This window comes from Schizophyllum commune, assembly GCF_000143185.2.
Source record: "Schizophyllum commune H4-8 unplaced genomic scaffold SCHCOscaffold_11, whole genome shotgun sequence".
NCBI lineage: Eukaryota > Fungi > Basidiomycota > Agaricomycetes > Agaricales > Schizophyllaceae > Schizophyllum > Schizophyllum commune.
The window spans coordinates 770,912-798,814 of NW_026089548.1; the positions used below are offsets into that span (position 1 = coordinate 770,912).

Genomic DNA, 27,903 nt, shown 5'->3' on the forward strand with positions numbered 1-27,903 from the left:
GTCCACCCACGTGCACCGGATGCAAATGCTTCGGCATATCCCGCGGTGCGGACCCACACTCGTTTTGCAAGGCTTGAGGCACACGAAAACTCCCATATCTTTCTGAAGACAGGATCAGCGCGAGGAAAACGGCATAACGAGCATAGCATTGCACGGCGTTGCGAGGACGTATGTGAATATATACTCCGGTTCGACAGTACACAGTACAATGCGATGGGGGCGCTCCGACGGCAAGGCGTATCGAAATCAAGGTTCAACAACATTTGCCAACGAGATGGCGCCTGGAGTGACGCGGACCGAGCCAGATCGTAAACCGGACAGATATGGATCAGGTCGAACACCGGATGTGCCAGCACGATAGCCAGACACGCGTCAGAGATATTGGCGAGTACCGGTTGCGAGGAGGCAGAAACTCGGGGATGGAGCGCTTGATAAACAAGACGGACGCCTGTTAGGAATGGAGAATCATGCGTTTGGCAAATTCTGGCGATGGATGGGAGGCGAGAGGAGTGGGAGGTGCGGGTGAGGACTTGGAACGAATTTCCGACAGCGTAGCGTATGGATTTAGATAATCAACTTTCGACAAGAGAGATTGGCGAGGAGTGCATGGACGAGGACAGGAAGACGGTGCAAGACCGGCAAGGAGATTTGTGCGCCACGCGACGCGATGGGCGCCCATTGTGGTCGGTACTTTGCTGTTGTGTGGATGCTAGACGCACTTGATAGAGGTCGAAAGGCTGGCAAGCAGGAAGATCTTCGTGGCTGGCAGCGCAGCTCCGCAGACGCTATCGTGCGCGTTCTCCAGCTTGTGCTGCAGGTTGCACGTCGGAGCGCACAGCACTTTCCTCGACGACCGCATTGTCCTTCTTCGGTGGAGGTAGCGAGATATCTATCCGCGCCACCCTCTCCGCAAGCGCTTCGTCTGGTGGCGTGGGTGCGCCGCTCAGAGGCGGCGGACTTGGCAGCAGAGATGAGTGCGGCGATAGGACAGGCGATCGCGGCAGTGAGGAAGGTCCAGACCTCAAGGATATGTTCGACCTCGACGCAGGCGAGTCTGGCCCCGGCACCGGCGATGGTGATCGTGACGAGGAGGCCGCGTAACCCATCGACGATGGTGACGGCGAGCCGAGCAAGGGAGATCCATGACTGGGCGACACCCTGCTCGAGGACGGGATTGGGACGGCCGCCGCGGCCGACAGCGTTGGCGAAGGCGCCATATGCGGACTTTGCGCTCCCAGCTGGGGACTATGGTGCCCCATCTGCGGGCTGCTCCCGATCTGCGGACTGTGCCGTCGCTTCTGGAAGGAGCGCTTGTGCGGCATGCGAGGCGACGAATGCTGCATACGCGGCGACGAGTGCGGTTGTGAGTGCTGGTGCTGGTGCTGGTGAGGCGGCTGATTCGACAGCGCGACGCGATTTCCGTGGGGTCCAAGCCCCGACAGCACCGGCGAGCGCATATTGGGAGATCCGCCGGAATGCATCCTCGGTGGCTTCCCGGACATTGGAGGCGTCGACGGCCCCGCGTACCCGCCCGACAACCCCTGCATCGAGAACTTCGTCGTAAGCGGCGGCGGTGTCATCGTGCCCACTCCCTGCGCGTTCGCTTGGTGATAAGACGCTGGCGTGGGCGTCAGCGGGCCCGGCCCATACGTATGTCGTCGGCCATCCTCTTTCGCGGACCAAGTGAGGTCCGTGGGCGCCTTACGATGGCTCAGCGAGGGCTGTAGGCCCGTGCGCGTCAGCGCGTCGTGGGTGGAGCCGGTGAGAACGTCGTGCGGCGGCGTCGGGTAGGCAAAGTGTGTGTAGTAGGGCGCGACGAGGTGCGGCGAGCCGTGCACGGGGTATATGACAGGCACGGGCGACCGAGGAACGGTCGTCTGATAGAATACAGTTGCCGAATTAGACAGGTCCATTGTGGTACGGAGATTATGCTGTAGGTCCTTCGGTGGTGATACAGGGGAGGGCGGAAGGTTGAGCGTAGATGTGAGGGATATGGGCGAGCCATGCGCCTGAGGCGGCGAGTGGTTCTGCTGCCCGGCCTTGTTGAGAGGGCGTGCGGGCCCTGAGATAGATCTTCGGGCGAACTCCTTCGCGGAGAGCGAGGGTTCCACCGCAGATTGCGGCGCTGGCGAAAAGTCCGTGGGTGCCTTTGCATGGTGGTGCTTGGGACGTCCGCGACCAGAAGCATGGAGGTCGATGAAGGCGTTGGGGCTCATGCCAACTTGAGCGGCGCTCGCCGTTAGTTCTTGCCAGGAGATACGCCTGCCGCCGGCTTCCGAATGTACCGAGTGCACATCAGACTCGGCAGCGTCCGAACGTTCTCCCTCTTCGACTAGCTCGCTGTTCCCCGACGAGTCTTCGTCCCTCTCGCGGGCCGTCATGCTCGACGTCGCGAGCTCTAGTGACTTGCCCAAGGACGTCTCATACAGTTTGTGGTCCGACGGTGGCGCGTCTGGCGGTGGCGGACTCGTCCACTTCGCCCGCTTGGGCGCCATGTGTTCGGGCGGGGGCCGCGGCGACACCTGCGCTGAATTCACAAACCTCGGGCCCGGCGCAAATAGCGGCGGAGGCGAGAAGTTATCCGGCGGCGGCGCACCCTTCGGTCGCAAGTTGCTCCCCACCGTATACGGCGTCTGCGGCGGTACGTTCGGCGGGCGGGCCGGCGGCGCGGAGACAAGGTCCTCGTCCTTGCGCTCTGCGCAGAGCTCGGCTATGGCGACGATGGCGCGGTCTGGGCGCACTTGCAGAATGCGTGATGCGCGCATAAACTCTCCACGGATCTTGTGGCCGCCAGAACGTCGGCATGGGGTGCGGGCAAGATGTATGTCGACTCACTGTGTATAGACCATCCTTGGTCACGCATCTCGCGACATTGAAGTCGGTCTCGAAGGGGTCCTGACGTACGAAGCTGAACATGTGGGGCCTGGAGCAATAGAGTAGGCTTACCTCGATGCAAAGTCTATTCCTCTCGCGCGCATCGTTGACGCGGCCAGGGGAGAGCTGCGATCAAGTCAGAGGAGGGTAGAGCATCTCGTAGCGCTACTGACGTCGTTTTGCCATCCCTTAGCGTCCTTCTTGAGCAATCCCGCCCGAATAGATGCGACGCCGGTATTATAGAGGAAATCCTTGGAGTAGTACCGGAAGAAGTCAATCAGCAGCTCGGCCACGCTCTCCGTGTTTTCCGAGTGCCAACGCTGGCGGAGGACATCGATGTCGTCGAAGAACCTGTGCGAATTAGACATGGATATGGGATAGAACATTTGGCATACCATATGTTCTTGTCGCCTAGATGAGTATCCTCCTGCGGTGATTGTTAGGTACGCGAGAAGCACAGGTGAATGCGGATATGACCTTGGATATTGGGCGAAGAGGGGGCATCTGCTGCAAGTTGGGTAGGACAGCAGGATTCTTAACATGTACTAGGAAAAAGATGACGAGAAGAACATAGCCGTAGGACGACAAGGTGCCCTTGTACGGCGAGTTTATTTTCCTGTCAAACTATCAGAGTTGCTCACGGACAAAATGTGCGATACTCACCGTCGTTTACTCCATACTTTGACTGGGGAACGGTGAGACGCTGTTCAAGCGGTCGAGTGGCGAATTACACTCACGGAAGAGGACGAGGGTGCGAACGCGCGTAGGATCGATCATGGCGTAACACATGAGAAGGCGGGTGTTCTCCAGCGCGAGCCTGTTCTCAAAGCCGATATCGCAGGCAATGCCGAGCGGCAGTCCGGGGGATGGGTCGAGGGAGAGCTTGACGATGGGGATGCGCGCGTGAGGGAGTGGCTTTACGTGAAACTTGGTTTCTGAGGGGAAATATATATGAGCGCCCGGGCGGGGAAGACGACGTCTGCACGCACCCCGTTCGAGTAGATCACCCAGCATCGTTACGAGGTCGGAGGCGGATAGGCGCTCGCCCGAGTCGATCAGGCAGCAGAGGTCCATGTCTATGAGAGCGTCAGATTTGTGCTGAGATCCGCGAGCATCCTCGACGCACCAGAGTTACGCAGGCTGAAGCCGTTCGCGGTGCTCCCGAAGGACAGCAGGCGGCTCTCAGGCTCGATAGTGCGGATCAGCCGCTCCAGCAGCTTGCGGACGTCCTCCTTCACAGACATCTCCTCCGCCGTCGGGAGGAGCTGGATGACGAAGTCGAACAGGCAGTGGGAGAGGTCTGCGAGATACCGCAGCTTGACGTTAGGCCGCGCCGCCGCCACCGCGGCTGGCGGGGACTCGCGGGTGAAGGGGTGACTGTTGGTGTGGGTATAGGCCATCGCGGAAGCCATGTCTACTCGCTGGCTGGCGTTCCCGACACCGGGGCTAGCTGTACGGCGCGCAGGCTGTACGTCGGCGTCGTGGCGGAAGACGGGGAACAATACAAGCCTCGACAACCCTCACGATTCCAATTACGACACCACGTGGGTGACCGCGTGGTTCTCCTTTGATTCTGAACGGTCGTGCGGGGGTTCGCAGGCTTCACCTGTGGTATCCCATGTACCGCTAGATCGAGGATGGTTCACGAGGGAGAAAGCGGAATATCAACTGACGGTAAGGGCATTGTTCTCCCAGGATCTCAGTTGACAGAGCGAAATCGCCGGAGCGGGTATATCTTCCAGGCCTCCCACACGGCACGCCTTCATTACCGCAAGCTCGACATCCATGATATGTCCTATGTCTTTCCAAGTCTATGCAGTGAACATCTCACATCCTGTAACGGCGCAGGACGGCGAGAATTGTACAAAGTCAAACAAACCACGTGATGAGTCCATAAACTGTGACCGCATGCACACAAACACAAACAACCACCTTGTTCCCTACCATCATTATCATCAAAGCTGTTTTGTCTTTCTTTCAGGCGTGCGCTATCTTGGCACTGTGCTTGTTCTATACTTCTTGCGTCTCTGCGAAGTGCTCTCGCGCTTGCAAAGAGCTTTCAGATTTTTCAGCTGCGATCATCATTCACGCTGCCGCTGCAATCCTTACGTTGTAGGCTCGCGCAACTGAGCTGCACGATCGATGTCTGCTAATAACCTGAGGGCTTGCCTCATCCGCCGTACACCGCCCCTGCTACACGGATATATATAGTAGGACCAACAGTCTCGGTGTTCAGAATATTGCTGGACGCTGGCCTACGTTTCTGTTCCTCATACCGTCCTCCAGTACCAAAGATGAGAGGGAGTTGAGGCAGATTGTCTAATTCTACCTTCCTCGCCTTCATTGCATAGCAGGTCGCCTCATTCATCGCAAAACAAAATACGCTGGAGTCACCTCCGCTGACACGCTCATCACGCTGGAATTCGCGGTGGTCAATTCGAAGGACGCGTACTGGATGGCACTATGGATGGCGGTCTGAGTATATGGGAGTGACTGTCGAGGTGCGTGGTGGATTTCCTTGGTAGATTATAGCGCCTGCCACTGCAGTCTTCGCAAATTCTCACCTTTCTTCTCAACCTATCTTGCGCCTTGCCACTGCCTCCATCTATACAGACTTTTGCAGCGTATATATGCAAGCCTGAGCTTGCACGACGAGGAATTTTACGTCCGCATGCGCAGCACAAGAACGAACTCGCGAGCGCGCTGGCGATTGTCCTGTGCGGGAACAGCACAACAGCCAATGCGGTATCAGCCATCCAACTTATGCTGGCTGCGACAAATACTGTGAGCAAGAAAAGGGCGATCGCATGGACCGTCAACAAAAATCGACCGAACAGGCGCTCTCCTGCGGTCGCAAGCCGGTCACAAAATCCACACTTCTATGCTGTCCTAGTCTTTACGTGCTGGCGCTAAAGTAGAAGAGGCTTCTTGTTTCATTCGTCATCGAGACTGTTGGTATGCTTCGCCTGAGACGCACTTCTCTGCAAAGGGCACTCACATCTTGCAGATGGTATCAATCTCTCTGCTTAGATCGACAGGTCAATGTCATAGGGCTCATGCAAGTGGTACGACTTTGTCATTCAAGAGAGACCGATTTTTGTTGCATCTGCTGGTCAGCAATGTACGTTGTTCCCAGGGTCAATGCCAACACGCGTCTATGTTTTCCAGTCAATATTCAATTTGACGATGGCTTTGGCAACTTCTTCAGACAAGAATGGTGAACCGCCTACGAAAATTGTCACTCAGGGCTTTTCTTCATGTTGACCGTCTCAGTCCACATAGGACTGCAACGATGTTGAATAGTCTGAATCTACCGATCGGCAGTATATCAGGTGGCACAATGCGAGTATTCCTTGTCCCATAAGGCTTGAATAGTATGTCACAATTCAGAGATGACCAATTGGCCGCGCGTTTGTTACTGGTACTGTAAGTTAAGTACGAGTCTGCGCGGGCAGTTGAACTGCGCTCACGTGATTTGCGCCCCAAATTGAGGCCACAAACAAAGGAAAACAAAGCCCTTTGCCCAGGTCTGAGCTCGAAGTGCTTTTGTCCGGTTTTCTATAAAAACCTTCCTTATCCTCTTCCCGTCGTCTGCCACACCTTTCCCTTACACTTATTCTGCTTGTGGACTTCAATCACGACCCAAGATGAACGCGACGGATCTTCTCGCCAACACTTTATCGCCAGGTGCGCGAACCGCGTCGCGGGAGATCGCATGTGCTCACTGTGGCCTCTTTCCCCGTACCATTCTGAACAGACACCGCTACGCGTCAGAATGCGACGCAGCAGCTGGAGACCGCTTTCCGGGATAGCTACGTGCGTCGCGAACGGCGCTTATTGTGATTCTCAATGGCACTGACCGCGTTCCACAGCCGGATTACATGTTCATGCTCTCCACTGTTCTCGTGGACGAGAGCATTCCCCTTCACGTGCGCAACGCTGCCGGTCTCGCGCTGAAAAATGCGCTCAGCGCAAGGGTGCGTGCTCGGACCCTGCGACACGCGTCACCACGCCCCGCTCACCCTCACCCCACCCACCATAGGAAGCCCCGCGTCAAGAGGAATTCTCCGCGAAATGGATGGCCCTCAGCATCGATCAGCGCACCAAGATCAAGCAGGACGCGCTCCTCACCCTCGCCTCGCCACAACAAAAGGCCGGCGCGTTCGCTGCCCAGGTCGTGTCCGCGATCGCCGCCGTCGAGCTCCCGCAGGGCCAGTGGGCGGACCTCATCGAAGTTCTCTTGGGCTTTGTCAACAACCAGGCGAACACGAATCTCAAGATCGCGACCTTGCAGGCGATCGGCTTCATCTGCGAGTCAATAGTGCGTGGGCCGTCGCGTCACCTTGGCATTGTTTTACTGATGGGTTGCCAGAAACCCGAAATCTTGAGCCTGCGCGCGAATGAGATCCTCACCGCTGTTATCCACGGTGCGCGCAAGGAGGAGCCGTCTCCAGAGGTCCAGCTCGCCGCCATCCACGCCCTGTTCAATTCGCTCGAGTTCGTCCGCGACAACTTTGAGCGTGAGGGCGAGCGCAACTACATCATGCAGGTCGTGTGCGAGGCGACGCAGAACCAGTCCGTGCCCGTGCAGGTCGGGGCCTTCGAGTGCCTTGTCCGCATCATGAGCTTGTATTACGAGAAAATGAGCTTGTACATGGAACAGGCCTTGTTTGGCGTAAGTAACCCCCGATCTCATTGTATCTCTTGCTCACGTAATCCACAGTTGACCGTTGTGGGCATGAAGCATCCCGACGAGCGCGTCGCGCTGCAGGCCGTAGAATTCTGGTCCACCGTCTGCGAGGAGGAGATGGAGTTGGCTCTCGAGGCACAGGAGGTGGGTTGCACGACACTAATCAGAAATCAGTATGCTAATCGTTCCTCACAGGCCGCGGAGTGGGGCGAGCAGCCCGAGATTGAGTCCCGCCATTTCGCCAAGATCGCGCTTCCGGAAATCGTGCCCGTCCTTCTGCTCCTGCTCACCAAGCAGGAGGAGGACGCGGATGAGGACGAGTGGAACATCTCTATGGCCGCGGGTACGTGCCTGACTCTCCTCGCTGGTGCCGTCCAGGACCACATCGTCGGCGCCGTGATCCCCTTCATCGAGGGCAACATCAAGGCGGACGACTGGCACCGCCGCGAGGCCGCCGTCATGGCATTCGGCTCCATCCTCGACGGGCCCGACCCGACGAACTTGACGCCGCTGGTGAACCAGGCGCTCCCGCTGCTCATCGACATGATGGCGGACAGCAACCCGCACGTGAAGGACACGACGGCGTGGACGCTCGGGCGGATATGCGACCTGCTGATTGTGACGATCAAGCCGGAGGTGCACCTGCACCCGCTGGTGAGCGCGTTGGTGGCAGGCTTGCAGGACAACCCGAGGATCATCGCGAACTGCTGCTGGGCATTGATGAACCTTGCGGACCAGTTCGGGTACTACGTCGAGGAGGAGGAGGACCCGAAGACGGGCCCGCTTTCGCCGTACGTCGATGGTATTGTCCAGGCTCTGTTGAGGGTGACGGAGAGGTGAGTGAAATTCTGATATCGGCGTAGTGGTCGTCTGACTGTCATGCAGCGCAGGAAACGAGGCCAACTTCAGGACGTCGGCGTACGAGGCGATCACATCTTATGTGACGCACGCGACGCAGGATGTTATTCCCGTCGTCCAGAACACCGTGCTTACCATTCTTCAACGGATGGAGCACCTGTTGAGCATTCACGTAAGTCTTCTCGTAAATCCCTCGATGTCCTATTCTCATCTGCTTCCCAGAACCAAATCGTCGGCGTGGACGATCGCAACAACTGGAACGAGCTGCAGAGCAACTTCTGCAGCGTCATCATTGTGCGTAAATCTGTAAAGTGTCTTTGCGATCGAGCTGACCTTCGTTCAGGCTGTCATCCGCAAGCTTGGCCAGGGCATTCAACCGCTCGCCGACCGTATCATGACGCTCATCTTGCAGCTCATTCAGGCCGCAGGCAAGACGTCGACCATGTTGGAGGATGCTTTCCTCGTCGTCGGCACGCTCGCCGCCGCCTTGGAGGCCGGCTTTGCGCCGTACATCCCTGCTTTCCTCCCGTCGCTCTACCCTGCCCTCAAGGCACACGAGGACACCCAGCTCTGCACGGTCGCCGTCGGCATCATCGGCGACATTTCTCGTGCGCTCGGCGAGTCGTCTGCGCAGTACGCTGCGGACTTCATGACCGTGTTGCTCGAGAATTTGCGGAGCGACGTCCTCAACCGGAATGTCAAGATCACGATCCTGTCGTGCTTTGGCGACATCGCACTCGCGATCGGGCCCGCGTTTGAGCCGTACTTGCAGACAACGATGGATGTCCTGGGCCAGGCGAGCCAGCTGAACCCGAACCCGTTGGACTACGACTCGATCGATTACATCGGCGAGCTGCGCAAGGGGATCCTTGAGGCGTACACGGGTGTTGTCACTGGGCTGAAGAACACGGAGAAGGGTGAGTGTCTCGCTCACTTATTCTGGAAACGTGTAATAATCCCCATTCCAGCGCCCTTGCTCCTCAACTACGCCCAGCGCATACTCGAGCTGATTCATAAGTGCCTGTCCGACGAAGAGAAGGACGACACGACGATGAAGCTGTGCTACGGCTTGATTGGCGACTTGGCGGACGCGTTCCCCGCCGGGCAGCTCAAGCAGGTGTTCTTGACGCCATGGCTTGCATCCGAGATGCGCTCGAAGCACCGGATGAGCAGCGAGACGAAGAAGACCCTGCGGTGGGCAAGAGACGTGAGTGCACCCTTCTCGTTAACACTCGATGAGCTTGCTGACGCCTCCTCCAGCGCGTCAAGAACGCCACGCAATAGACGTGTCATATCGGTGCCGCGCGTTGTATTTTTTGTTGTTTAATTACCTCTACTCCTGTTGCGCTTTTCTACTACTATCTCCCCGAGTCTGCATGCAATCTACTTTACTGTTATAGCCATCTCAAGGAAGGCCTCATCCCACCATCTCTCTCCGCTCGTCGTGTCTTATTCCATCCGTGCCCAACTGATTGCATCCTTATCCATCCCGCCTCCGATCCACATCGAATCATCGATCGACTCACCCTCACATGTTGCATGTAGTGTATTGAATAGACGTCGCAGACTCTTTCTCTTTCTGTCGTCCCTCCAGATTTGGTTACGTCGCTGCTTTTGTTGCCTGATCCACCACTGTATCCCGTACACTCTTCTCTTTCTTCCCTTCGTGTTTTATCTGATGTGTTTGCGCATTCGCATAGTCAGATATGGCAGAACCGTCCTCTCCAGAGCCGTACTGATGCGTGCTGACGAGCGCACACAAACTTGGAGGAAGCAACGCAGGTTGCCAAAACCGCAACGTATTAGATTCGCGTGACTGATCACGTGGCTTATTTGCCACGTCAGCGCTCTCGGCTTTTGCCGACGCCAAGTTCAACCTCGCTCACCGGGCTCTCGTGAGGTTGTGGACGAGTGATCTCCCGTCCAAGTTTTTTCGAGCAAGTCTCTTGACACCTGGGGCATGGTTAAGAAGCCAACTCTCCTACCAGGCAACCTGATGTGCACTTCGTCGAACGGTGTATACCGCAGCGTCCGTGCCTTCCATCTGCAACTACCTCCCGTTCAGCGACATACATTTTTAGTAGCGTTGCATCGTTCCCAAGTAATCACTCACGTCTGAGGGTCACAATCTTCCCTGAGGATGAACCGACGCAGAATATAGGTTTCTCTCCTTTCGAAATATCCCCCTCAGATCATTGTCTCTTGATGTTCTGTACATCCCCAGTTACTGTCCTTTGGCAGAGGACGACACGGAAGATTCGAATCTGCGATACGGCGCCTAAACTTCCACGTGGCGTGTACTTAGTAGCGATTGACGTGTCGGCCACGAACTTGGCACGAACGCTCATCATCCTCCTCCTCAAATCAATGCGCTAGACCTGCGGACTCTTTCCTCGTCGCCACGATGCGGTTGATATTGTTGTTCCACTTGCTTTTATCCCTCGCTCCCTTCACGGCATGGGCGGCCGTGCTCGCCATAGACTATGGATCAGACTGGACGAAAGCGTCCCTCATGGCCCCGGGAGTACCGTTTGACGTGCTGCTGAACAAGGACTCGAAGCGGAAGATACAATCCTCGATAGGATGGAAGCAGTCGGACAGATTATTTGGGACGGATGCGTTCAACTTGGTGCGTCGCACAAGTCCTTCTGCGCGGTTCGGACTCCCTGACACCCCCACAGGCTTCCCGGTTCCCTCAAGACTCCTTCTCCTCAGTCAAGCTCCTCCAGGGTGCCCCATACAAGTCTGACGCGGTCGAATTCTACAAGAAAATCTCGTCCGCGGACGTGGTCGAGATGGACAGACACACGGCCGCCCTCCGACGAAGCGACGGCACGGAATGGTCGGTCGAGGAGCTCATCGCGATGGAGTTCGCCTACGTGAAGCACCTGGCCGAGGGCGTCGCGGGCGAGCCCGTCACAGACGTCATCGTCACCGTCCCGCCATACTACACCCAGTTCGAGCGCGACGCAGTCGTGGACGCGATCGAGATCTCCGGCCTGCGCACGCTGGCCCTCATACATGATGGCACAGCAGTCGCAGTAAACTACGCCATGACACGCACCTTCCCCAAGCCCGAGAACCACGTCATTTTCGATGCCGGAGCGTCCTCGATTCGCGCCACGGTCGCACGGTTTGAGACGATCAACGACGCGACGCAGATTACAGTCACTGGTGTGGGCTATGACAGAACCGTCGGTGGCACGGAACTGGATAGGAGGCTACGGGAACTGCTAGTCGAGGCGTTCACGTCCAAGCACAGGCAAGACATTCGCGGCAACGCACGCGGTATGGCACGCTTGTGGAAGGAAGCTGGCAGGGTGAAGGCGATTCTTAGCGCGAACACAGAAGCGTTTTCGTCCGTTGAAAGCGTCATTGGCGACGTGGACTTCAAAACGAAAGTCACTCGATCGTCTTTCGAGGCGAAGTGCTCTGACCTGAAGGGGAAGTTTGCGCAGCCCATTCTGGACGCTATAAAGAATGCCGACCTGACTCTGGTGCGCACGCTTGCTTTCGCCATCACTATTGATTCTTAAATGGTCATAGAACGACATCACCTCCGTGATCATGACGGGCGGAAGCATGCGAACGCCTATGATCCAGGCTGCTGTGAAAGCAGCTGTCGGCGAGTTCGTAAGAACCTTCCCTGCTTCCTCACAACGCTGACATCACTCCCAGAGACAAGCTTGCGTACAACGTCAACGCCGACGAGTCCGCGGTCCTGGGCGCAGCTCTCTACGGTGCGAGCCTCAGTCGCCAGTTCAAGACGAAGAACATCAAGATCTCGGACATCAACGTGCACGACGTGCAGGCCACGTACTTCGCGGCCGCCACCGCGGCGAACGCTAAGCCTAGGACGATTACGACAGTCGTGTACCCCGCTGGCTCGAAGTTGGGCTCAAAGAAGACGATGACATTCAAGCGGAAGGAGGACTTCAACATCTTCTTGGACTACAAGAACCAGGTCGCGCCGTGAGTTTCTTCTCACCGATCCTATTGAATCGCTTACTGATTAGCTGCCTCAGTGGCTTCGCTACCCGCATGCTTGAAGCCGAGCTCACTGGCGTCCAATCCGCCATCGCGAACCTCACTGAGCGCGGCGCCGCCGACCCAGTTGTCAAGGCTACCGTGACGCTCTCCGACTCTGGCTTCATCGCCGTCAAGGACGCCATCGCCTATGGCGAAGTCAAGGACGATAGTCTCACAGGTAAGTCGTGACCCCCAAACCTCCTCCTTCCTTGTTGATAAATGTGACGTCGGAAGGGAAATTGAAAAACCTCTTTGGCGCAGGTTCGGGCTCGTCTTCGGAGGAAGCATCGACCGAGGGCGAGACTGCGACGGATGCGTCTGCGTCTCCGAGTGCGACTGGGACGGGCGCGACACTGCAAGAGACGATCTCGCTGAATATCACGACGAAGTTCCCTGTGCATGCGCCGATGTCGGTGGACGAAAAGAAGAAGGCACGATCAAGGTAGGTTCACGAGCTTCTTGTTGCGGTTGTGTTTAGGGGCTGACCTGTTCGAAGGTTGCGGATGATCGACACGGAAGAGGCCGCCAAGAACAGGCGCGAAGAAGCTCGCAACTCGTTCGAGTCCTACCTCTACCGCCTCCGCGATCTGCTTGACGAAGATAACGACGAGACGCCCTTCATGAAGTGCTCGCAGGCTAGGGAACGCCTCGCCCTGCAGGAGCAGCTGGACAAGGCCTTCGAATGGCTGCACGAGTACAGCGACGTCGCCGAGACGTCGCAATTTTTGGATCAGCGGAGCATCCTTGAGTACGTTAGATCTCGTACCGCTATCTACGTCTCGCTGACATAGCTTGTAGGGTCCTCGAGAAGCCCATCATTCACCGCTACCAGGAGATCGAGGCTTTCCCTCAGGCGCTCAACAACAGCCAGATGTGGAATTGGTCCACGCGCCTCTTCCTCACAGAGGCGAAGCAGAACCTCACCGCGGAAGAGGAGGCCGGCGTGCCCTCCAAGTGGACCCGTGAGGAGCTCGCCGACCTCGAGAAGACGCTCAAGGACCACGAGAAGTGGCTCGCCGAGTGGGTGGAGAAGCAAAAGTCCGTCCCGCCGAATCAGGACCCCGTCATTGAGACTGCAGAGATGCGCGCGCGTGCCAAGGTGCTTGAGCAGCACCTGCAGAAGCTGTGGAAACGAAAGGCGCCGAAGCCGAAGAAGACGAAGGCGAGTGCGCCGCCGGAGCCCAGCAAGACCGCGGAGGCGCCGCCAGAGCCGGAGCAGGATCCTGAGGGGACGCCGGGGCAGCAGGAGCCGATACAGGCGACGCCAGACCAGCATGACGAGCTGTAGGCGATCTAGAGTTGATGCGTATTTATGTAGTTCTGGACAAGACCCATGCCCTGGTGGAAACATACTGGACGTACCCACGTGGTACATGTAATGGCAAACCCCCGTTGCTTGATCCCGAATCAAGTGCTATTCAGCGGAAGCTCAGGAATGCTACTGTGAAATAGCTGCGACGCAGTAGTAGCACTGTAGGAGCGCGTCCCTACATGCACCTGTCTCAAGGCGTTCTTGCATAGTTTTTGCGAGCAACATCTTCTATGTCTTCCTCTGACAACGGAGTCTAGTAGAATACCGATGAGTACAGGATCAAGTCGACATGCATTCAAGTCACTTACCAGTCTAAGACTGTCGCGGGTGCGCTTAACCGTTCGAAGCATCAAATCCTCCCGCGCGATGAAGAGCCTTGCAGTCGTCGACGGCTGCAGACTTAGAACCTCTGTCATCGTCAACGGGTCCGGACGAATACAGAGGCGACGAAAAGCATCGAACGCCCATTCGGGGTCAATGGTGTATCTGTCGCTCAGAGATATCTTGCGAACATCCTCCAGCGCGTTCATCTTGCCTAGATTGTATAAAGCCGTCTGGATAACGTCTTCCATGTCGAAGCGGTCCGCGATTATCAGGATGGATTCCCAGTTATGGACGTCGTCGTCGTCGACCGCGGACGTCCTAGAGCGGAAGAATGAGCAACCATAGTTTCCGTGAGCAGTTGCCACTTGCCATTTATACGGGTACCGGTAGAAGAACCACATAAGGTTCGCGAAAGCGACGTTATTCGTGAACTGCAGTTGAATCGGTCGATCTTGCGTTGCACCTTCGGGGCACGACTGTTCGGCAGGAAGTGTAAACATAGTCCGGAAAACTTTCGACGCCCTTCGAAGGTGGTAGCTATGTAGAAAGAAGATTCGACCCCCAATCTGTAATACTTGAAGGTGAGCAACGCCAATTTGGTGGTAGGGTTCGGACGCACGTCGCAGTATGTATCTCCCTCATTCACGCCAAAACGGGACTCGGCGCTTGCTAGGCCTTGAGCAAAACCTATAGGGGAAGGTCGGAAGAGTGAGTTGCACGCTTGTAATGTATCACATACCTGCATAGGGCGCAACAAGATCCAGCATTGCTTGAATGCTGGCTTTCGTCATGTAGGATCCTGCATTCGGGCATCTGCGATAATGATGCTTGCACTCGCCGCTGCCTTTGCTCCTCCGGTGACAAATGTGCATGCCACGATAGCATATAGCCTCTCGTCCACATGAAGGACAGGACGGGGATGAGTCGGCGCAGCTACTGATCAGTGCTTGCTCGCGAGCACGCGAAACAGCAACGGTCGCGCCAAGACCTAATAGCCGGCTCTCTACATCGGACAAAGGTCTGGTTCGAAGGATGATCATCTTCAGAGCACCTGCAGCACCGAAAGTGGTCCGCGAGGAAACCCCAAGCGTCGCGCACAGCACAACCTTCCGGACTTCGTCCAATAGGCCCAAGCCATCCAGCACAGAACTCGCAGCTCGCAAAACAGGCAGCATCTGATATGTCAAGGCCAGCGAGAAAATGCGCTCCCATTTATCTTTGAGGCAGGGTGCGTCCCTTCTACAGGTCGCAAATCAGCTAGTGACGCAAAACTTATTCACAAAATGCCCTTACTGATTATAGGCCGACTCATAGAAGAACCAGAGAAGATCACGAAAGGCCTCAACCGTGACATCTTCGAGCACGATTCTTGATAGGTCCTGGCTCGCTCCTGCGCCCAAGACTCCTTTGCGAGGCTCGAGACGCTCATCAAAGAATGAAGTGGTACGACGGAGGTGATACGCATGGATGCGAAACAATGTGCTTTCTACCTGCAATGTCCAGGTGAGCACCCATGAGATGTTCAGCTCCGATCACTCACTTGCACGACGACATCGCCGTCGTCGAAGTAGTAGTCCCCGCTTGGAAGGACCGACAGAGGCGGCGGTTTTGTTTCCATAATAGGTCTTGTTCAACGAGAGGTGGGTCACTTGGTAGGGGTGAATCGGTTGGCCACCAGAAAGAACATCAATGCCCTTTTATAAGAAACGGCTGGTCCACTTTACGAGCGACGAGTACGCTTGTTTGGAGATCTCCGCGGGCATCCGCACGTAATTCCCGCGTCTCCTCGCCATAATATCCTCGATCAGCAGGCAGCGGACGAGTACTACGGACTGCTTCCAGTCCTATCCAATCGGTGCTGTAGATATTGGAGGTGGTTCCCATCCAGTTGCGATGTGCACCGACAACGCTGCCCAAAAGTTCAGGAGACAAAGCATTTTCATATATTTTTCATGTCTTTTTACGAATTCAACTCATTTTCTGAAAGTGCCTGTGGAAGAGTTCGCATACATCAATTCCCTGTGAAAAAGCGTCAGAAAAGGTGTAGAAGCAGAGGGAAAGTCAAGCAAACAGAAAGCCAAGTAGATAAAGACGTGACGATAGGCACTCACCCAAAGGCCGACTCCATGCACTGCTTGATCTCCTTGTACGTGACCACCAGGCAGCTCTGCTCGTCCCGCGCGACCAACATCACACGCTCGTCTGCTCCGGCATCCAGCTATCAGGTCAATGAGCATAACGAGTTCAACACCAAGGCGACGACAACGCACCTTGTTCATGCAGGTCAGCACGTGCGACATGCTGATGACGGGGTTGCCATGCTCGTCGACCTGGTGGAAGACATAGTCGCGGAAGAGCTTGATGATGTACCGGTCGCCCGTCTCTGACCATCGCGGGTCGCGCGCGAATCTGGAAGGGAGGGGAAGATGGTGAGGAGCAGAAGAAAGAACGAAAGAGGGGGAGGGTTCGTTAGCAATGGCAAACCGCGCAGGGAGATAGCGAACGCACTCAGGCCGCTCAGTAATGAAACCAAACATCGCCATGAGGCGCACCAGGCGCGCGTTCTCCAGCTCGCCGCGCAGCTCGTGCTCGAGCGTGTCGGTCGCGATAAGCGCGTCGTCCATCTCCGCGACCACCTTGCTATTGATGATGTCGAAGAGCTGACCGATAGTCTGCATAAGAGCATGATCAGCAAAACGGGCTCGAGAACACGGCGAAACAGTCAAGATATAGCATTCTGTAGTGTACATTCGATAATAGAGGAAGTAGCCGAGAAAGGACGACAGAGACCGACGCACGCTCACCCGATGCGGCCCGCTCTTGCTGATCAAGTACAACGCGACGTTCTTCATGTCCGCGCTGTAGTTACGACCCATAAGCTCCAAGCTCTTCGAGAAGTTCCCGCTGCTCGCGCCGGACGGGTTGAGCGTGCAGAGCGCAAAGACGAGTCGGCCAAACATGTGCAGATCCTCCTGCTGCAGAATCGTCATATCCTGCGGCGTCTCGTGCATGAGAATGTCGATGATGCCACAGGAGCCGATGCGAACGCTGGGTCAAGTGTCAGCACACGTACAATGGAAGAGAGACGCAGATAAACGAGATATTATGGAGTTGAGCGACAGCTGCTGAGGGTCCGTACTCACCGATTCTGCGAGGTGACCAGGATCTTGCTGATGTCGATCATGCGCACCGCCTGCCCAAGGTCGTGCACCTTCTTCACCGCGGACGCAATCTGCACGATGTACGACCATATCGTACGCTCCGGGATCAGGGTTTGCACCTGCGCGGGCTGGAAGCGCGAGGTCGAGCCATACTGCTGCTGCTGGTTCCGATTCTTGAAGTGCATGTCGTAAAGCGTCTGCGCGTTCGGATGGTAGGTGTACGCGACGACGAGGGCTGAGTAGGGTGGGTTAGCACTCGAACCGATAGAGTATGAGTGGCAGGGAAATATGTGACGATGTACTGACAGTTGTCGTTGAAAGCGCGCGTAGTAAACGCCTCATGGACATGCACGATGCCCGGGTGGTGGATGTTGGACCAAACATCTATGGGTTGGAACGCAGTCTGATTGATCAGGCGGAAGTCTGGAGGAGTATAGTCAATACCCAGGCCTGATTGTGTCATTGAGACGGCACGCACTCTCAACCCGGCGGAGTGCATATGGTAGTCCATCCACTGAGTTGATCGCACGATAAACGCTCGAGAACCAGTTCCCGAAGCGCCGTCGCTCGTTGGGCGTACTGGGACTGTCTAAGGGAACGAGGGTATGGTAGCCGGACATTTCCTCGGGTATGTTGAGGCCCGCAGGGGCAATGCCGCGGACGGTTTCGCTCTGCTGGGTAAGGCGTTCCCGCAGCTCTGGGGACGGGGGTATGAAGTGATTGGGAGGTCCCTTAGGCGGGCGCGTCGAAGCGACGGGCGTGTACAGATGGTAATTTAGCTGAAGGATGGATAGCAACGGTGAAGATCTAGACGACTGGGATAGAAAGACAGACGTACGGGCTGACGGACGAAAACAGGTGCTGTAGAGTAGAAGGAGGCGTCCATAGCGCCGTCGTATTCTGTCCCATAGCCAGAATAGTCGCCTTCGAGGTCCAGCTGCTGGGCATTAGTTCATATGATAATCTGTGAGATACGCCACACACATCGGCCATGCGCGACTCGAGGGACTCGAGGCCTTGGTTGTATGCGTCGCTGTCATACGGTTCATGGGCGGGGTAATCATGCGGAGAATGAGCGTAGGGGCTGCGAGAGGCGAGACATCAGCGCTGATGGGATGCGTGTCGCTGGAGATCGCGTACGATGCGGGGGGCGCATACTGGGTGGGCTGCGGCTGGGTGGCCTCTGCGTTCGAGAGCGTTGGGGACACTGTCACGGCGGGGGACGACTTGGGGACGAAGACGGGCGCGTTGATGGCCTGCGCTGAGAGCGACGTGCCGATCGGGGACTCTGCGCGCGGCCTGGGAAGAGCGAAGGAGGTCAGGGCGAGGGTTGAGGACTAGCAAAGCTCGCAGACGCACGCATCGGACTCCGTCTGCGCTGGTGTCAGTGCGGCACAAGGGGAACATGTTGATGGCTTACGGGCGGGTGGTAGTATGGGCAGCCCTGGCCCTCAAACTTGCACTGTCCGTAGATGTGGACGTTCTTGCAATGGCGTTGCGAGAGATCTGCGCGCGTGAGCCGTCGCCATCGCCGCATATCGCGGTGAACACACCCTTCTTCGGCGGCTTCGTAAACGGCGGCAGCTGCACATCCCCGCCCTCAGGCTTCACAATCTTCACCGCCGACGACGCCTGCGGCTTCGCAAAGTATTCCATCCTGGAAGAGAGCAGGAAACGAGCGCCGGATGGACGGTCCAGTGGTGGACCGGGACAAGTCTATTGTGCTCCAAATCGAGCGGGAAATGCAGACTTCAACATTCCCAGGGCGACTTCTATTCGCCACGAGTCAACTACAAACTTCGCATTAAATCGAGCAATGTGTATGACAAGGAAAGCGCTATGAGTGCAGGGCAGAGCAGATGTGTATAGTACAAAGTAAGTAGAAGCATAAGACAATCCATGTCCGTGAAAATGAGAGGACGCCCGACAACTCGGTCGAAACTATGAAGTCCACGATGTAAATCCTACATCCAGAGGTCCTTGTTACATCCAACATGTCCCTCCTACCTATCCTTATCCAGGGTAAGTATATACATGAGCGATGAGGCAGTCAGCGTATATGGTGGGGAATGTCAATCAGCGTGCAAGGTCCTCAAAGGAAGTGACGGTGGAAATGGACCAGGGTGTAGGTCGAACAGAGGTTAGCGTCCATCCATCCCCAACGGGCTCGGCTTCACAGGCGCTTTCGCGCCAGGCGGTAGCGAAGCAGTCGGCGATGACGACCTGTCGCTTGAGTACGCGTCCTTCGGCAAGTACGACGTCGTCGCCATCGCGCTCTGCCCGCTCCCCGTGCTCGCCACCGACATCTTCGACGAGTTCAGCGGCGGGACCGGCGGCATCGGGTAAAACACGCTCGCCGAACCAGGCGAATCGCGGAAGGGGTCCAGATACATCGAGGGCGTGGGCGACTTCTTGGGCAGGCCGCGCGCGCTGTTGGCATCGCTTGGCTTCCTGCGCGGGCTATCGGCGGTGCTGTAGATGCTGCTAGCGCCATCGTTCGGTGGAGTACCGCCGATGGAAGACGAGGATGGACTGCGCGGCGATTCGGGAGAGTCGATGCCTCCGCCTCGCGGCCTGTCGCCTTCTCGCGGGCCCATAACATCGTCGACGATGTTGCCTAGCGCACCGCCTGTTGCCAATGGATCGACGAAGCGCGTGCCGTTCGCGCCTGGAGGCGGCCAAACGCCCTCCTCATGGAATATGGATCCGGAGTCGGACGCAACGCGCGTGGGGAGAACGGAAGGCGTTGAACCTGCGGCAGCGGCCATGTTATACTTTGGACCGCTGACGCTTGCTCGTGGCGAGCCTGACCGGGACGCACTGCCGCCAGCCGCTGCCGCAGCCGCAGCACCCCCTCCTGCTGCCGCTCCTCCTACCGCTGCTGCCGTTGAGGCACCTGCAGGTGGCATCCCTCGGGCTGCACCAGGTTGCGGCGCACCTGGAACGTACGTCGCGGGCGGAATGTACGGATGGCTCTGTGGATGGTCCCGGTACTGCCCCATCACCACCCTATCGTCGTCGTCGAATTCATCGTCAAGAAGCCCCACACCACCGGCGCCCTTGCCCTCGCGCCTCCTGCGCATGAGATTTTCGAAGAAGCCCGCCATGCGGCGCTTGCGGTGGCGGTAGACGAAGATTGCGCCGAGAATGATGAGGATGAGGACAATGCCACCGGCGGTAGCGCCTGCAATGATGCCGGTGCGTTGGCCAGAAGACAGTGGTGTGGCGGAGGAAAGGGTAGTGCTAATGGGGGTGGTATACTGGAAGGTTCTTAGGAATTGGAGAGAAGGACGAGGGGAAGAGGGAGAGACGTACGGTAGTGAGCTTTCCGTCGATCGAGGTCACTACAGTTGAGTAGGACGTTATGAAGTCGGCAGTGGTCGTGGCATCGGAGGTGGCGGTTGTGGTCTGCTGGCTACTCGTTGTTTCGGTCCGCGTACTTGTACCCTCAGAGGTCGACGCATCCGAGGAAGTAGTCCGGGTTTGTGTCTGCGTTTCCGTGGTCTCCGAGTCCGACGAGGTAGTACGATCGGTGGTGGACGAGGTAGACTCCGAGTTTGTCGACGTTTCGGTCTCTGTCGCAGTAGTCGCGGTCGCGGTCGCGGTCTGCGTCTCCGTGGTCTCGGTATTAGTATTCGTCGACGTCTCTGTCGGCGTTGGGGTGGATGTAGGGGAGCTAAACCGAGGATGAGTATATTGCACGGACGCATGTATGTATGCCATGAGCCGAAACGCACTCTGTAGTGGTCGTCGGGTCCTCCGTCGCCGTCGTACTATCGTCCTGGGCTGTGGTATCCTGTTGGTCGTTCTGCTGCGACGTATTTGTATCCGTAGTATCGTTCGCCGACGTCGCATCGTTGTTATCAGAGGCACCATCCTGCCCACCACCTATGAGCATTGCGGTCGGAGGGGGGAAGGACATCCAGCACTCACCGTAGACCCGTCTACAGCCCCAGTGGTCTGCGAGCCCTCTCCAGTATCCGTACCCGTCGCGTCCGACGTCCCCGCCGCATCCGTGCCCGTCGCCGTAGCATCATCCCCCGCTGAAGTCTGCCTCGGTAGATGGATCATTGTATGGGGCGTCTAGCACCTCCAGTCGAAAGTATCGTCCCTCTTCAATGAGTGACGGGTGGAAGTAGATAGATGCGTATCAAGTATCCAAAAAGTGAGATTTCGCGGAGAAGAAAGGAAAAAGGTAGAAGACAAGGGAGAAAACGTCAGGATTGCGGAGCGGGCGTCTACCACGCGATGTGGCTGTACTCCCGGCAATCACCGGTTTTAAGCCTCGGTGCCTGTGCTGGCTTCACACGGTTGAACTTCGGCCACAAAATCGTCAACGATGTGAGGCTGGAGAACGCGCGAAGGAGGTGGAAGGAGGAAAAGGTGGTGAATGATGAGAAGAAAATATTCTTCTTGTAGGTCATCATAAATGATCTGGGTGTATGCATGGCAACGGGAGCCGGCCTCTGGCTTAAGAGGTTGTTGAAAGTGTTCATCCGACTCCATCACCACGATGGCAACGCACGGCCGCAAAGCTTCGCTCAAGCTCCTCCGGCAGACGACCAAGCACCTCAAGGACTCTGCAATCCCAAGCAATACGCTAAAAAGGCATAATAGGCATTGCAATCAGTCCTGGCATTATAGAAACATACACGCTCATGAGGTCGGATCCATACACAATCAGAAAGACAGACAACCCGGTGTCCCGACAATATATAATGAGATGGTGGTGGGGGAAGGTGTCACATACACGAATACACAGGGCGCCGTCAACAGCAGCCAATGTCCGCCAGGTAAATCATAGCAGCAGGCTATCGTCCGTCGGCAGTAGCGACTGCAGGTGCACTCGCGCTTGCGGGCGCGAGACCGTGACCAGCGGTCGGCAGCGATCCACGTCGCGCGCTGTTGGCCGCCGCGACCGCGCGCAGCATGTTGCCCCCGCTCGGGCGCTTTGACAATCCCTTGCCCGGTGCACCCGTACCGGTGCGGTCAATGCGCTTGAGGAATGGACTCGGCAGATTCTCCTCATCCTTCATATCGTACCGCGGCGTTGGTGGCGGTGCGGTCGATGCGCGCGATATGACAGGCGGCGCCTTCGCCTTCCTTGCAGCGGAGGCTGTCGTCGCAGTCGCACGATCACCCGACGCGGAGAGGGCTACAGGGTCAGAGACCGATGGGGCCAGCGTCTCGGTCTTCTCGCTGCGACCCGGTATCGTGGGCCGCCGCGAGTTTCCCCGTATTGATGGTCGGCGAAGACGAGTCGGGGGTGCAGAAGCGACGCCGTTGGACCGCTGGGCAGATGATGTGGGTCGTGCAGCAGAGGCCGATGATGAGGTACGCGGACGTTCCTCGCTCTGCTTGCGTGTGGTTCGTGGTCTCTCCTTCCCTGAAGTCGGACTGGGTGGTGAGTTCCGGTGCTCCGCCGACCGCGCACTGCCGCTGCTCAGCCGCGGCGAGTCCTCTTCGTCGTCGTCATCATCATCCGTCTCGCCTTCGTCGAAGTCGAATATCTTCGCAAAGTTGAGCCCGACCTTCGGCGACTTGCAGAAGAGGTCGACGAGCTCGTTCGGCTTTGGCGTGGCAAGCGTCTCGCCGGTCGCTGTCAGCACGACACCCTTCATCGCAGACTGCGGCGGCATGTTGACCTTCGGCATCGTGACGCGGGCGATGGGCGTCGCCAACTCCGGGAAGGGACTTGCCGGGAACGGTCGTGGGCGAGGCGTAGGCGCCTCCGCTGCCCGCCGCGCCCGCTTGCCGTCATTCTCCTGGGTCGTCATGCGCGCCAGGGGCTCCAGCAAGTTCTTCACCTCTTCAAGCGGCGTCTTCTCTTTACGGCCTAGGCGAGGTAAGGGTACGGTGTCTTGCGCAAGACTGAACCGCCTACCTTTCGCCGTCTTACTGGCCTCCTCCCACTCCTTCATCTTGCGCTCGAGCTCGGTGCGCGTGTCGTCTATGCGCTGCTCCTCCTCCAGCAGCTCCTCCTGGCGCGTGTTGATCCACTGCACCCGTTCCTCGATCTCCTTTACGCGCTCCTCATACTCCTGCTGCATCTGGGACTCCCGCGCCTGCATGGCCTCGAAGAGCTCCGCTTCCCGCGTGCGCACGGCCTCCATGATCTCCTCTTCTCGCCGCGTCATCGCCGCCGCGACCTCCTGTTCGTGCTTGGTGACCAGAACGCGAAGCTCTTCCTCGCGCTTGGTGACCGCCTCCTTCATCGCGAGCTCGACGTCCTGCTGAGTATAGCACCTCTGTGCCTGCTCTTGCTGAATGCCGGCCAGTAGTTGCTGAAGATGCGCTATCGCGGCATCCTTCTCAGACAAAGCGACCTGTATCTGGGCTTCGCGCTCTGCAGCTGCGGCTTCCCGTGCAACGACTTCGCGTTCCCGTGCAATGATGTTGGCCTTGTGGTTCTTGACGGCGGACAGCCTGCATGCTATAATCAGTATATGTGCTCAAGTTCAAGGAAATTACCGACATCTTGTCCGTCTCTGCGGTCTTGAACGCGAGCTCTAAGCGCTCGTGCTGTAGTAATTGCGCTGCCGATGGGCGCATGGCGGGCTAAATAGTTGTCAACGGAATATCGAAGGACATAACCCTGAGAACGTACGTTCAAGTTTAACATCGCCTTGATGACACCAGAGAGTGATTGTGAGTATCCGCGGGGTAATGGTGGTATGCGTCCGTTTCTGCCCAAGTCAGCGTTATTTCCACACTACTGGCGTAAAAATGCACCTGATGAGTATGTTCAGTTCGTTATGGGTCTTGGCTTCGTGGAATGGGGGCTTTAGCGCGCAGAGTTCGTATATGAGGCAGCCTAACGACCAGATGTCGGACTTCGAATCGTAAGCCTTGCCTTGCATAAGCTCGGGCGACATGTAATATGGGGTCTTCGGGAACGTTAGCATCAATGGGCAGCATGAAACGCGTGGTTACGCACGCCAACATAGGTGTTCGCAAAGCTCGCCTGCGCGAGTGCCTTGGAAAGGCCAAAGTCCCCTAATTTGACCGTGTTATTTTCGTCGAGGAAGACTAGGTTCTGTCAGTACTTCGTCTTCTAAGCGAGAGGCTCCGCGACGCACCGTTGTCGGGCTTCAGATCCCTATGCAATATCTGGGCTCGGCGCTCCTTTCCATCCCCCTCCAGGCCGTTGCTCCCCGAGCGATCGTGCCCGTGAGGATGGTGGCAGTGTTGCAAAGCGAGGAGAATCTGGAGAAAATAGTTCCAGATCGTGTCTTCGGGTATGGGCCGGTTGTGCTTCGTCGCCTGCTTGATGATAGTCGAGAGATCGCCACCGCCGCAGTACTCCATGACTATGTACAGGATTCCGGCATCGCGGTCGACGTAGCGGTCGTGATATCGTACGATGTGGTCATGGTGGAGGTCCTTGAGGATGTTTCTGCGGGACACGGCGTCAATTTTAGACGGGACACGAGGCGCGCGTATGCGGGACGGCGAAGACGCACACTTCGGCGACTATCTGCTTGCGGTCGCGCTCGCTCATCCGCTCAAAGTTGAGCTCCTTCCGCGCGAAAACCTGATCGTCTCATTAGCGCGCGGAACGGTCGCCACTGTGGCATCCACGCACCAATCCATCCGTTTTTCTCCTGACTTTTCGGATGATGCCAAAGGACCCATTGCCGATAACATCGACGGATTCGTAGAGTTCGAGAAAGCTGGACATGATGTTCGTCAGGCGCCCGAGGCCGGAGGGCGCGATGGTGAAGGTACGCTGCAAGGTGCGCACTTCGATGTCAACAGAAATGCGGAATCATGTGACCGCGCGTCACCATTCATGTCGAAGTTTGATACCGGAATCGGTTGCCATTCTAGGAGGACAATAGACCAGCAAACACACCGACATGGCCTCAGTATGCCCAGAAAATCCTTTAATATTGCTACAGACACCCGATGCCCGAAAAGAATAATGCTACAGTGATATGCAAGATACAACACAACTACACTAAATGCTAAAACCCAAACACATCTAAGCCGCCGCACTGTAGAGCCTCTTGGTGTACCTGCAAGGGCGATCAGTGTGAGGTCCAACAGCGAGATTCGAAAAACATACGAGTTGAGACCGTGCACACCTCCCTCGAGCTGCGCGCTAGCGGTACGCAGCTCAAAGCGAACCTTGCCCGCCGCGACACCCTCACGAAGCTCCGTCACGCTCTTCACACCAACGTCCTGGAAGGAGTGCTGTACACCGACGTACAGGTAGGGCAGGAACGCCTTGACGCTGCCCTTGTCCTGCACGTCACCGCTGACACCCTGCGCGACCTTGACCACGCTGCTCTCGGAGAAGTAGCGCGACGTCGCCGCGTTCTCGAGGGTGGGGTTGTTCTTGGGCGCGGGGTACTTGCTCGACGCGGACTCGCGAACGTTGTTGACCTTCGCGTTGCTGCCGGCCGGCTTGTTCTGCTCCATCGCCTCCAGACTGCCCATGCCGCGGTAGGCCTTGACGCGCTTGCCATCGTGGTAGAAGTACTCGCCCGGCGCTTCCTCCGTGCCGGCGAGGAGACCGCCCATCATGACAGCGCCGGCGCCGAGGGCGAGGGCCTTGACGATGTGGCCGACGTTGCTGACACCACCATCAGCGATGACGGGGACGCCGAACTTGTTGGAGAACTCGGCAACGGCGTAAACGGCAGTGGCCTGCGGGCGGCCGACAGCCATGACCTCCTGCGTGATGCAGATGGAACCAGAGCCCATACCGACGCGAAGAGCGTCAGCGCCAGCAGCAATGAGCGACGCGGCCTGCTCGCGGGTGACGACGTTTCCGGCGATGACCTCGAGCTTGGGGTACGTCGACTTGATATACTTAATCATGTCGATCTGGAAGACCGAGTTGCCCTGCGAGGAATCAAGGACGACGATGTCGAGGCCCGCTTCGACGAGGTGGGCCAGACGGTCGCGGTCGGAGGGACGGGTGCCGACAGCAGCGGCCGCGTAGAGCTGCTTGCTCTCCGGGTTCTTCGATGCGAGAGGGTACGACTGGTTCTTGAGCAAGTCAGAGCGCGAGAGAAGGGAGACGAGCTCCCCCTTGTTGTTGACGATGGGGAGCTTGCCCTTCTTCGAGTCACGGAGGATGGTGTTAGCCTCGGTGAGGGTCACACCCTGCGGGGCAGTGACGAGCTCGGTGGTCATGACCTGCGAAAGGGGCGTGTTCTCCTCGCGGAACTGGACATCGCGAGACGTGACGATGCCAACAAGCTTGCCACCAACAGCGCCAGTGTCTGACAGGAAGTAAGCACATGTTGTAATGACGAAGGGTAGCCGAGTATCAGCAGCAAAATGAAGAAACGTTTCCGCACGTCACGCATGGCATACACGCGTTAGCTCGGTAGAACGAAGGTTGTTGTTCATCCTTGAGCCGTCATAGGAAACGAGACTCACCAGTGATGGGGATGCCGCAGAAACCAAGGCGGCTTTTGATGTCGAGCACGTCCGCGACGGTCTGGGTCGGGGAGAGGACGACGGGCTCCGAGATGAAACCATTCTCGTGACGCTTCACCGCGCGCACCATGGCGGCCTGCGACTCCGGCGACTGGTTGTGGTGGATAACACCCAGCCCACCAAGCAGCTGCACGAGGGGGAACGCGCTCAGCACGCGATGATCGGGCTTACGCAGCGCAGGAGCTGACTCACCGCCATCGCGATCGCCATCTCCCCCTCAGTCACGGTGTCCATCGGGCTACTGATGAAGGGGGTTTTGAGGACGACGTTGCGCGTGATGCGGCTCTCCGTCAGGACGTCGGACGCGGGGAAGTCGATCTTCCCGGGAAGGAGGAGGAAATCGTTGTAGGTGAGCCCTCCGTGGCGCGTCGAGTCCATGAGGTCGGTGACGGCCAGACCATCATTGCGGGAGTACGTCTTGAGGTGCTCGAGCGCATTGGCGGGGGAGAGGAGGGCAGACATGGTGGGCGAAAGTGCCAAAATAGAAAATTTGCCAAGTGCGCTTTTGACTTGACCGCTTGGACCGATGCGTGATAAGCACGTGGCGCGTTGATATCGCCCTCGTTGACTTGTTCGCAACTTGTTCTTCTCTGTCACCAGACTGGTTTCTCTCCAGAATGCAAGTTGCTTGACTTGGCAGTGAAATCTTACCTGAGACTCTTCGAAGATCTAGCTACGAAGTGATCTCTGTCATAACCAGTGTGCGCGTCTCTCACTGAAGTCTTTGCAGTTACGCCCCAAAGTTAGGAGGAATGGTAAGTCGCCGCCACCATCGGGTGCCTGCTTGAGGCGCTGTGCGAATCTTCAATTTGATGTGTGGCGCGCAGCTTCCTCTCGACTTTCATAGATCCCATGATAGAAGGCCTCGCGTACGGTGCCGAATCGCTGCGGGATTGGTTCCTGCAGGGGACAATTAGGTTCCAACACCTTCGCTGGAAAGTTCAGCGATATTGTCGGGCTTACCATGACTTCACGACCATACACTGATGCGACGTGAAGTACGAGGGCTCTATGCTAACCGCATGCAAGCCGTTAAACCTTCCTCAGCAGGTGACATCCAATGGCCGAGCACCGGCATGTATGAATGGCTTCACCTGCGCGCCGTCTCGTGGTTCATTATATTCAAGAGAAGACACTCAGTCCCAGTGCAACGAAGCGGTCCCCATCGCATGTCTAGGATACCCGGCAACCCAGCTTCGACA

At 57.2% G+C, this 27,903-nt stretch overlaps 11 protein-coding genes across 11 annotated transcripts; 3 read left to right on the plus strand and 8 right to left on the minus strand.

Moving 5' to 3' along the window:
• The first annotated feature begins 459 nt into the window (after positions 1 to 459).
• Positions 460 to 754, plus strand: SCHCODRAFT_01240123 (uncharacterized protein). Its single transcript, XM_050341303.1, has one exon. It carries the CDS (start codon positions 559 to 561, stop codon positions 721 to 723), a length of 165 nt encoding a protein of 54 aa, XP_050198179.1. The 5' UTR covers positions 460 to 558; the 3' UTR covers positions 724 to 754.
• A 31-nt stretch (positions 755 to 785) lies between these two features.
• SCHCODRAFT_02514355 (uncharacterized protein) lies at positions 786 to 4,286 on the minus strand (the record flags this gene model as incomplete). The annotated part of the gene is made up of 10 exons (XM_003028296.2): positions 786 to 2,780; positions 2,836 to 2,895; positions 2,947 to 3,000; positions 3,048 to 3,225; positions 3,270 to 3,301; positions 3,352 to 3,490; positions 3,538 to 3,559; positions 3,612 to 3,809; positions 3,864 to 3,950; positions 4,001 to 4,286. The coding sequence occupies 10 exons, from the start codon at positions 4,284 to 4,286 to the stop codon at positions 786 to 788; spliced, it is 3,051 nt and encodes a 1,016-aa protein (XP_003028342.1).
• A 2,112-nt stretch (positions 4,287 to 6,398) lies between these two features.
• Positions 6,399 to 10,182, plus strand: SCHCODRAFT_02638761 (ARM repeat-containing protein). The gene is made up of 12 exons (XM_003028009.2): positions 6,399 to 6,561; positions 6,632 to 6,690; positions 6,747 to 6,851; positions 6,917 to 7,195; positions 7,247 to 7,549; positions 7,598 to 7,708; positions 7,760 to 8,400; positions 8,450 to 8,594; positions 8,645 to 8,716; positions 8,766 to 9,339; positions 9,391 to 9,629; positions 9,683 to 10,182. The coding sequence occupies exons 1-12, from the start codon at positions 6,522 to 6,524 to the stop codon at positions 9,704 to 9,706; spliced, it is 2,592 nt and encodes an 863-aa protein (XP_003028055.1). The 5' UTR covers positions 6,399 to 6,521; the 3' UTR covers positions 9,707 to 10,182.
• A 566-nt stretch (positions 10,183 to 10,748) lies between these two features.
• SCHCODRAFT_02638762 (actin-like ATPase domain-containing protein) lies at positions 10,749 to 14,112 on the plus strand. The gene is made up of 9 exons (XM_003028010.2): positions 10,749 to 11,051; positions 11,104 to 11,919; positions 11,969 to 12,051; positions 12,101 to 12,394; positions 12,448 to 12,629; positions 12,686 to 12,893; positions 12,948 to 13,199; positions 13,250 to 14,019; positions 14,075 to 14,112. The coding sequence occupies exons 1-8, from the start codon at positions 10,827 to 10,829 to the stop codon at positions 13,737 to 13,739; spliced, it is 2,550 nt and encodes an 849-aa protein (XP_003028056.2). The 5' UTR covers positions 10,749 to 10,826; the 3' UTR covers positions 13,740 to 14,019; positions 14,075 to 14,112.
• SCHCODRAFT_02589194 (uncharacterized protein) lies at positions 13,859 to 15,705 on the minus strand (the record flags this gene model as incomplete). The annotated part of the gene is made up of 4 exons (XM_050343972.1): positions 13,859 to 14,720; positions 14,823 to 15,326; positions 15,381 to 15,577; positions 15,628 to 15,705. 4 exons carry the CDS (start codon positions 15,703 to 15,705, stop codon positions 13,859 to 13,861), a joined length of 1,641 nt encoding a protein of 546 aa, XP_050198180.1.
• Positions 15,706 to 15,715: 10 nt separating this feature from the next.
• Positions 15,716 to 18,147, minus strand: SCHCODRAFT_02589195 (uncharacterized protein). The gene is made up of 8 exons (XM_050343973.1): positions 17,727 to 18,147; positions 17,555 to 17,671; positions 17,231 to 17,483; positions 16,886 to 17,135; positions 16,596 to 16,759; positions 16,358 to 16,496; positions 16,199 to 16,305; positions 15,716 to 16,106 (listed from the first exon to the last, which is right to left on the minus strand). Exons 1-8 carry the CDS (start codon positions 17,866 to 17,868, stop codon positions 16,061 to 16,063), a joined length of 1,218 nt encoding a protein of 405 aa, XP_050198181.1. The 5' UTR covers positions 17,869 to 18,147; the 3' UTR covers positions 15,716 to 16,060.
• SCHCODRAFT_02070818 (uncharacterized protein) lies at positions 17,962 to 18,508 on the minus strand. Its single transcript, XM_050341679.1, has 3 exons — positions 18,389 to 18,508; positions 18,233 to 18,332; positions 17,962 to 18,185 (listed from the first exon to the last, which is right to left on the minus strand). The coding sequence occupies exons 1-3, from the start codon at positions 18,402 to 18,404 to the stop codon at positions 18,056 to 18,058; spliced, it is 246 nt and encodes an 81-aa protein (XP_050198182.1). The 5' UTR covers positions 18,405 to 18,508; the 3' UTR covers positions 17,962 to 18,055.
• On the minus strand, positions 18,484 to 18,960 carry SCHCODRAFT_02638769 (uncharacterized protein). Its single transcript, XM_050346044.1, has 3 exons — positions 18,802 to 18,960; positions 18,669 to 18,754; positions 18,484 to 18,621 (listed from the first exon to the last, which is right to left on the minus strand). Exons 1-3 carry the CDS (start codon positions 18,902 to 18,904, stop codon positions 18,586 to 18,588), a joined length of 225 nt encoding a protein of 74 aa, XP_050198183.1. The 5' UTR covers positions 18,905 to 18,960; the 3' UTR covers positions 18,484 to 18,585.
• A 26-nt stretch (positions 18,961 to 18,986) lies between these two features.
• Positions 18,987 to 21,452, minus strand: SCHCODRAFT_02552915 (uncharacterized protein). Its single transcript, XM_003028298.3, has 4 exons — positions 21,182 to 21,452; positions 20,986 to 21,125; positions 20,564 to 20,924; positions 18,987 to 20,508 (listed from the first exon to the last, which is right to left on the minus strand). Exons 1-4 carry the CDS (start codon positions 21,317 to 21,319, stop codon positions 19,390 to 19,392), a joined length of 1,758 nt encoding a protein of 585 aa, XP_003028344.1. The 5' UTR covers positions 21,320 to 21,452; the 3' UTR covers positions 18,987 to 19,389.
• A 607-nt stretch (positions 21,453 to 22,059) lies between these two features.
• On the minus strand, positions 22,060 to 24,929 carry SCHCODRAFT_02514780 (kinase-like protein; the record flags this gene model as incomplete). The annotated part of the gene is made up of 9 exons (XM_050343317.1): positions 22,060 to 23,075; positions 23,133 to 23,674; positions 23,724 to 23,806; positions 23,856 to 23,934; positions 23,981 to 24,135; positions 24,186 to 24,277; positions 24,328 to 24,644; positions 24,712 to 24,782; positions 24,834 to 24,929. 9 exons carry the CDS (start codon positions 24,927 to 24,929, stop codon positions 22,060 to 22,062), a joined length of 2,451 nt encoding a protein of 816 aa, XP_050198184.1.
• A 151-nt stretch (positions 24,930 to 25,080) lies between these two features.
• Positions 25,081 to 27,179, minus strand: SCHCODRAFT_02638776 (IMP dehydrogenase). The gene is made up of 4 exons (XM_003028300.2): positions 26,894 to 27,179; positions 26,642 to 26,828; positions 25,317 to 26,481; positions 25,081 to 25,266 (listed from the first exon to the last, which is right to left on the minus strand). Exons 1-4 carry the CDS (start codon positions 27,161 to 27,163, stop codon positions 25,233 to 25,235), a joined length of 1,656 nt encoding a protein of 551 aa, XP_003028346.1. The 5' UTR covers positions 27,164 to 27,179; the 3' UTR covers positions 25,081 to 25,232.
• Between the last annotated feature and the right edge of the window lie 724 nt (positions 27,180 to 27,903).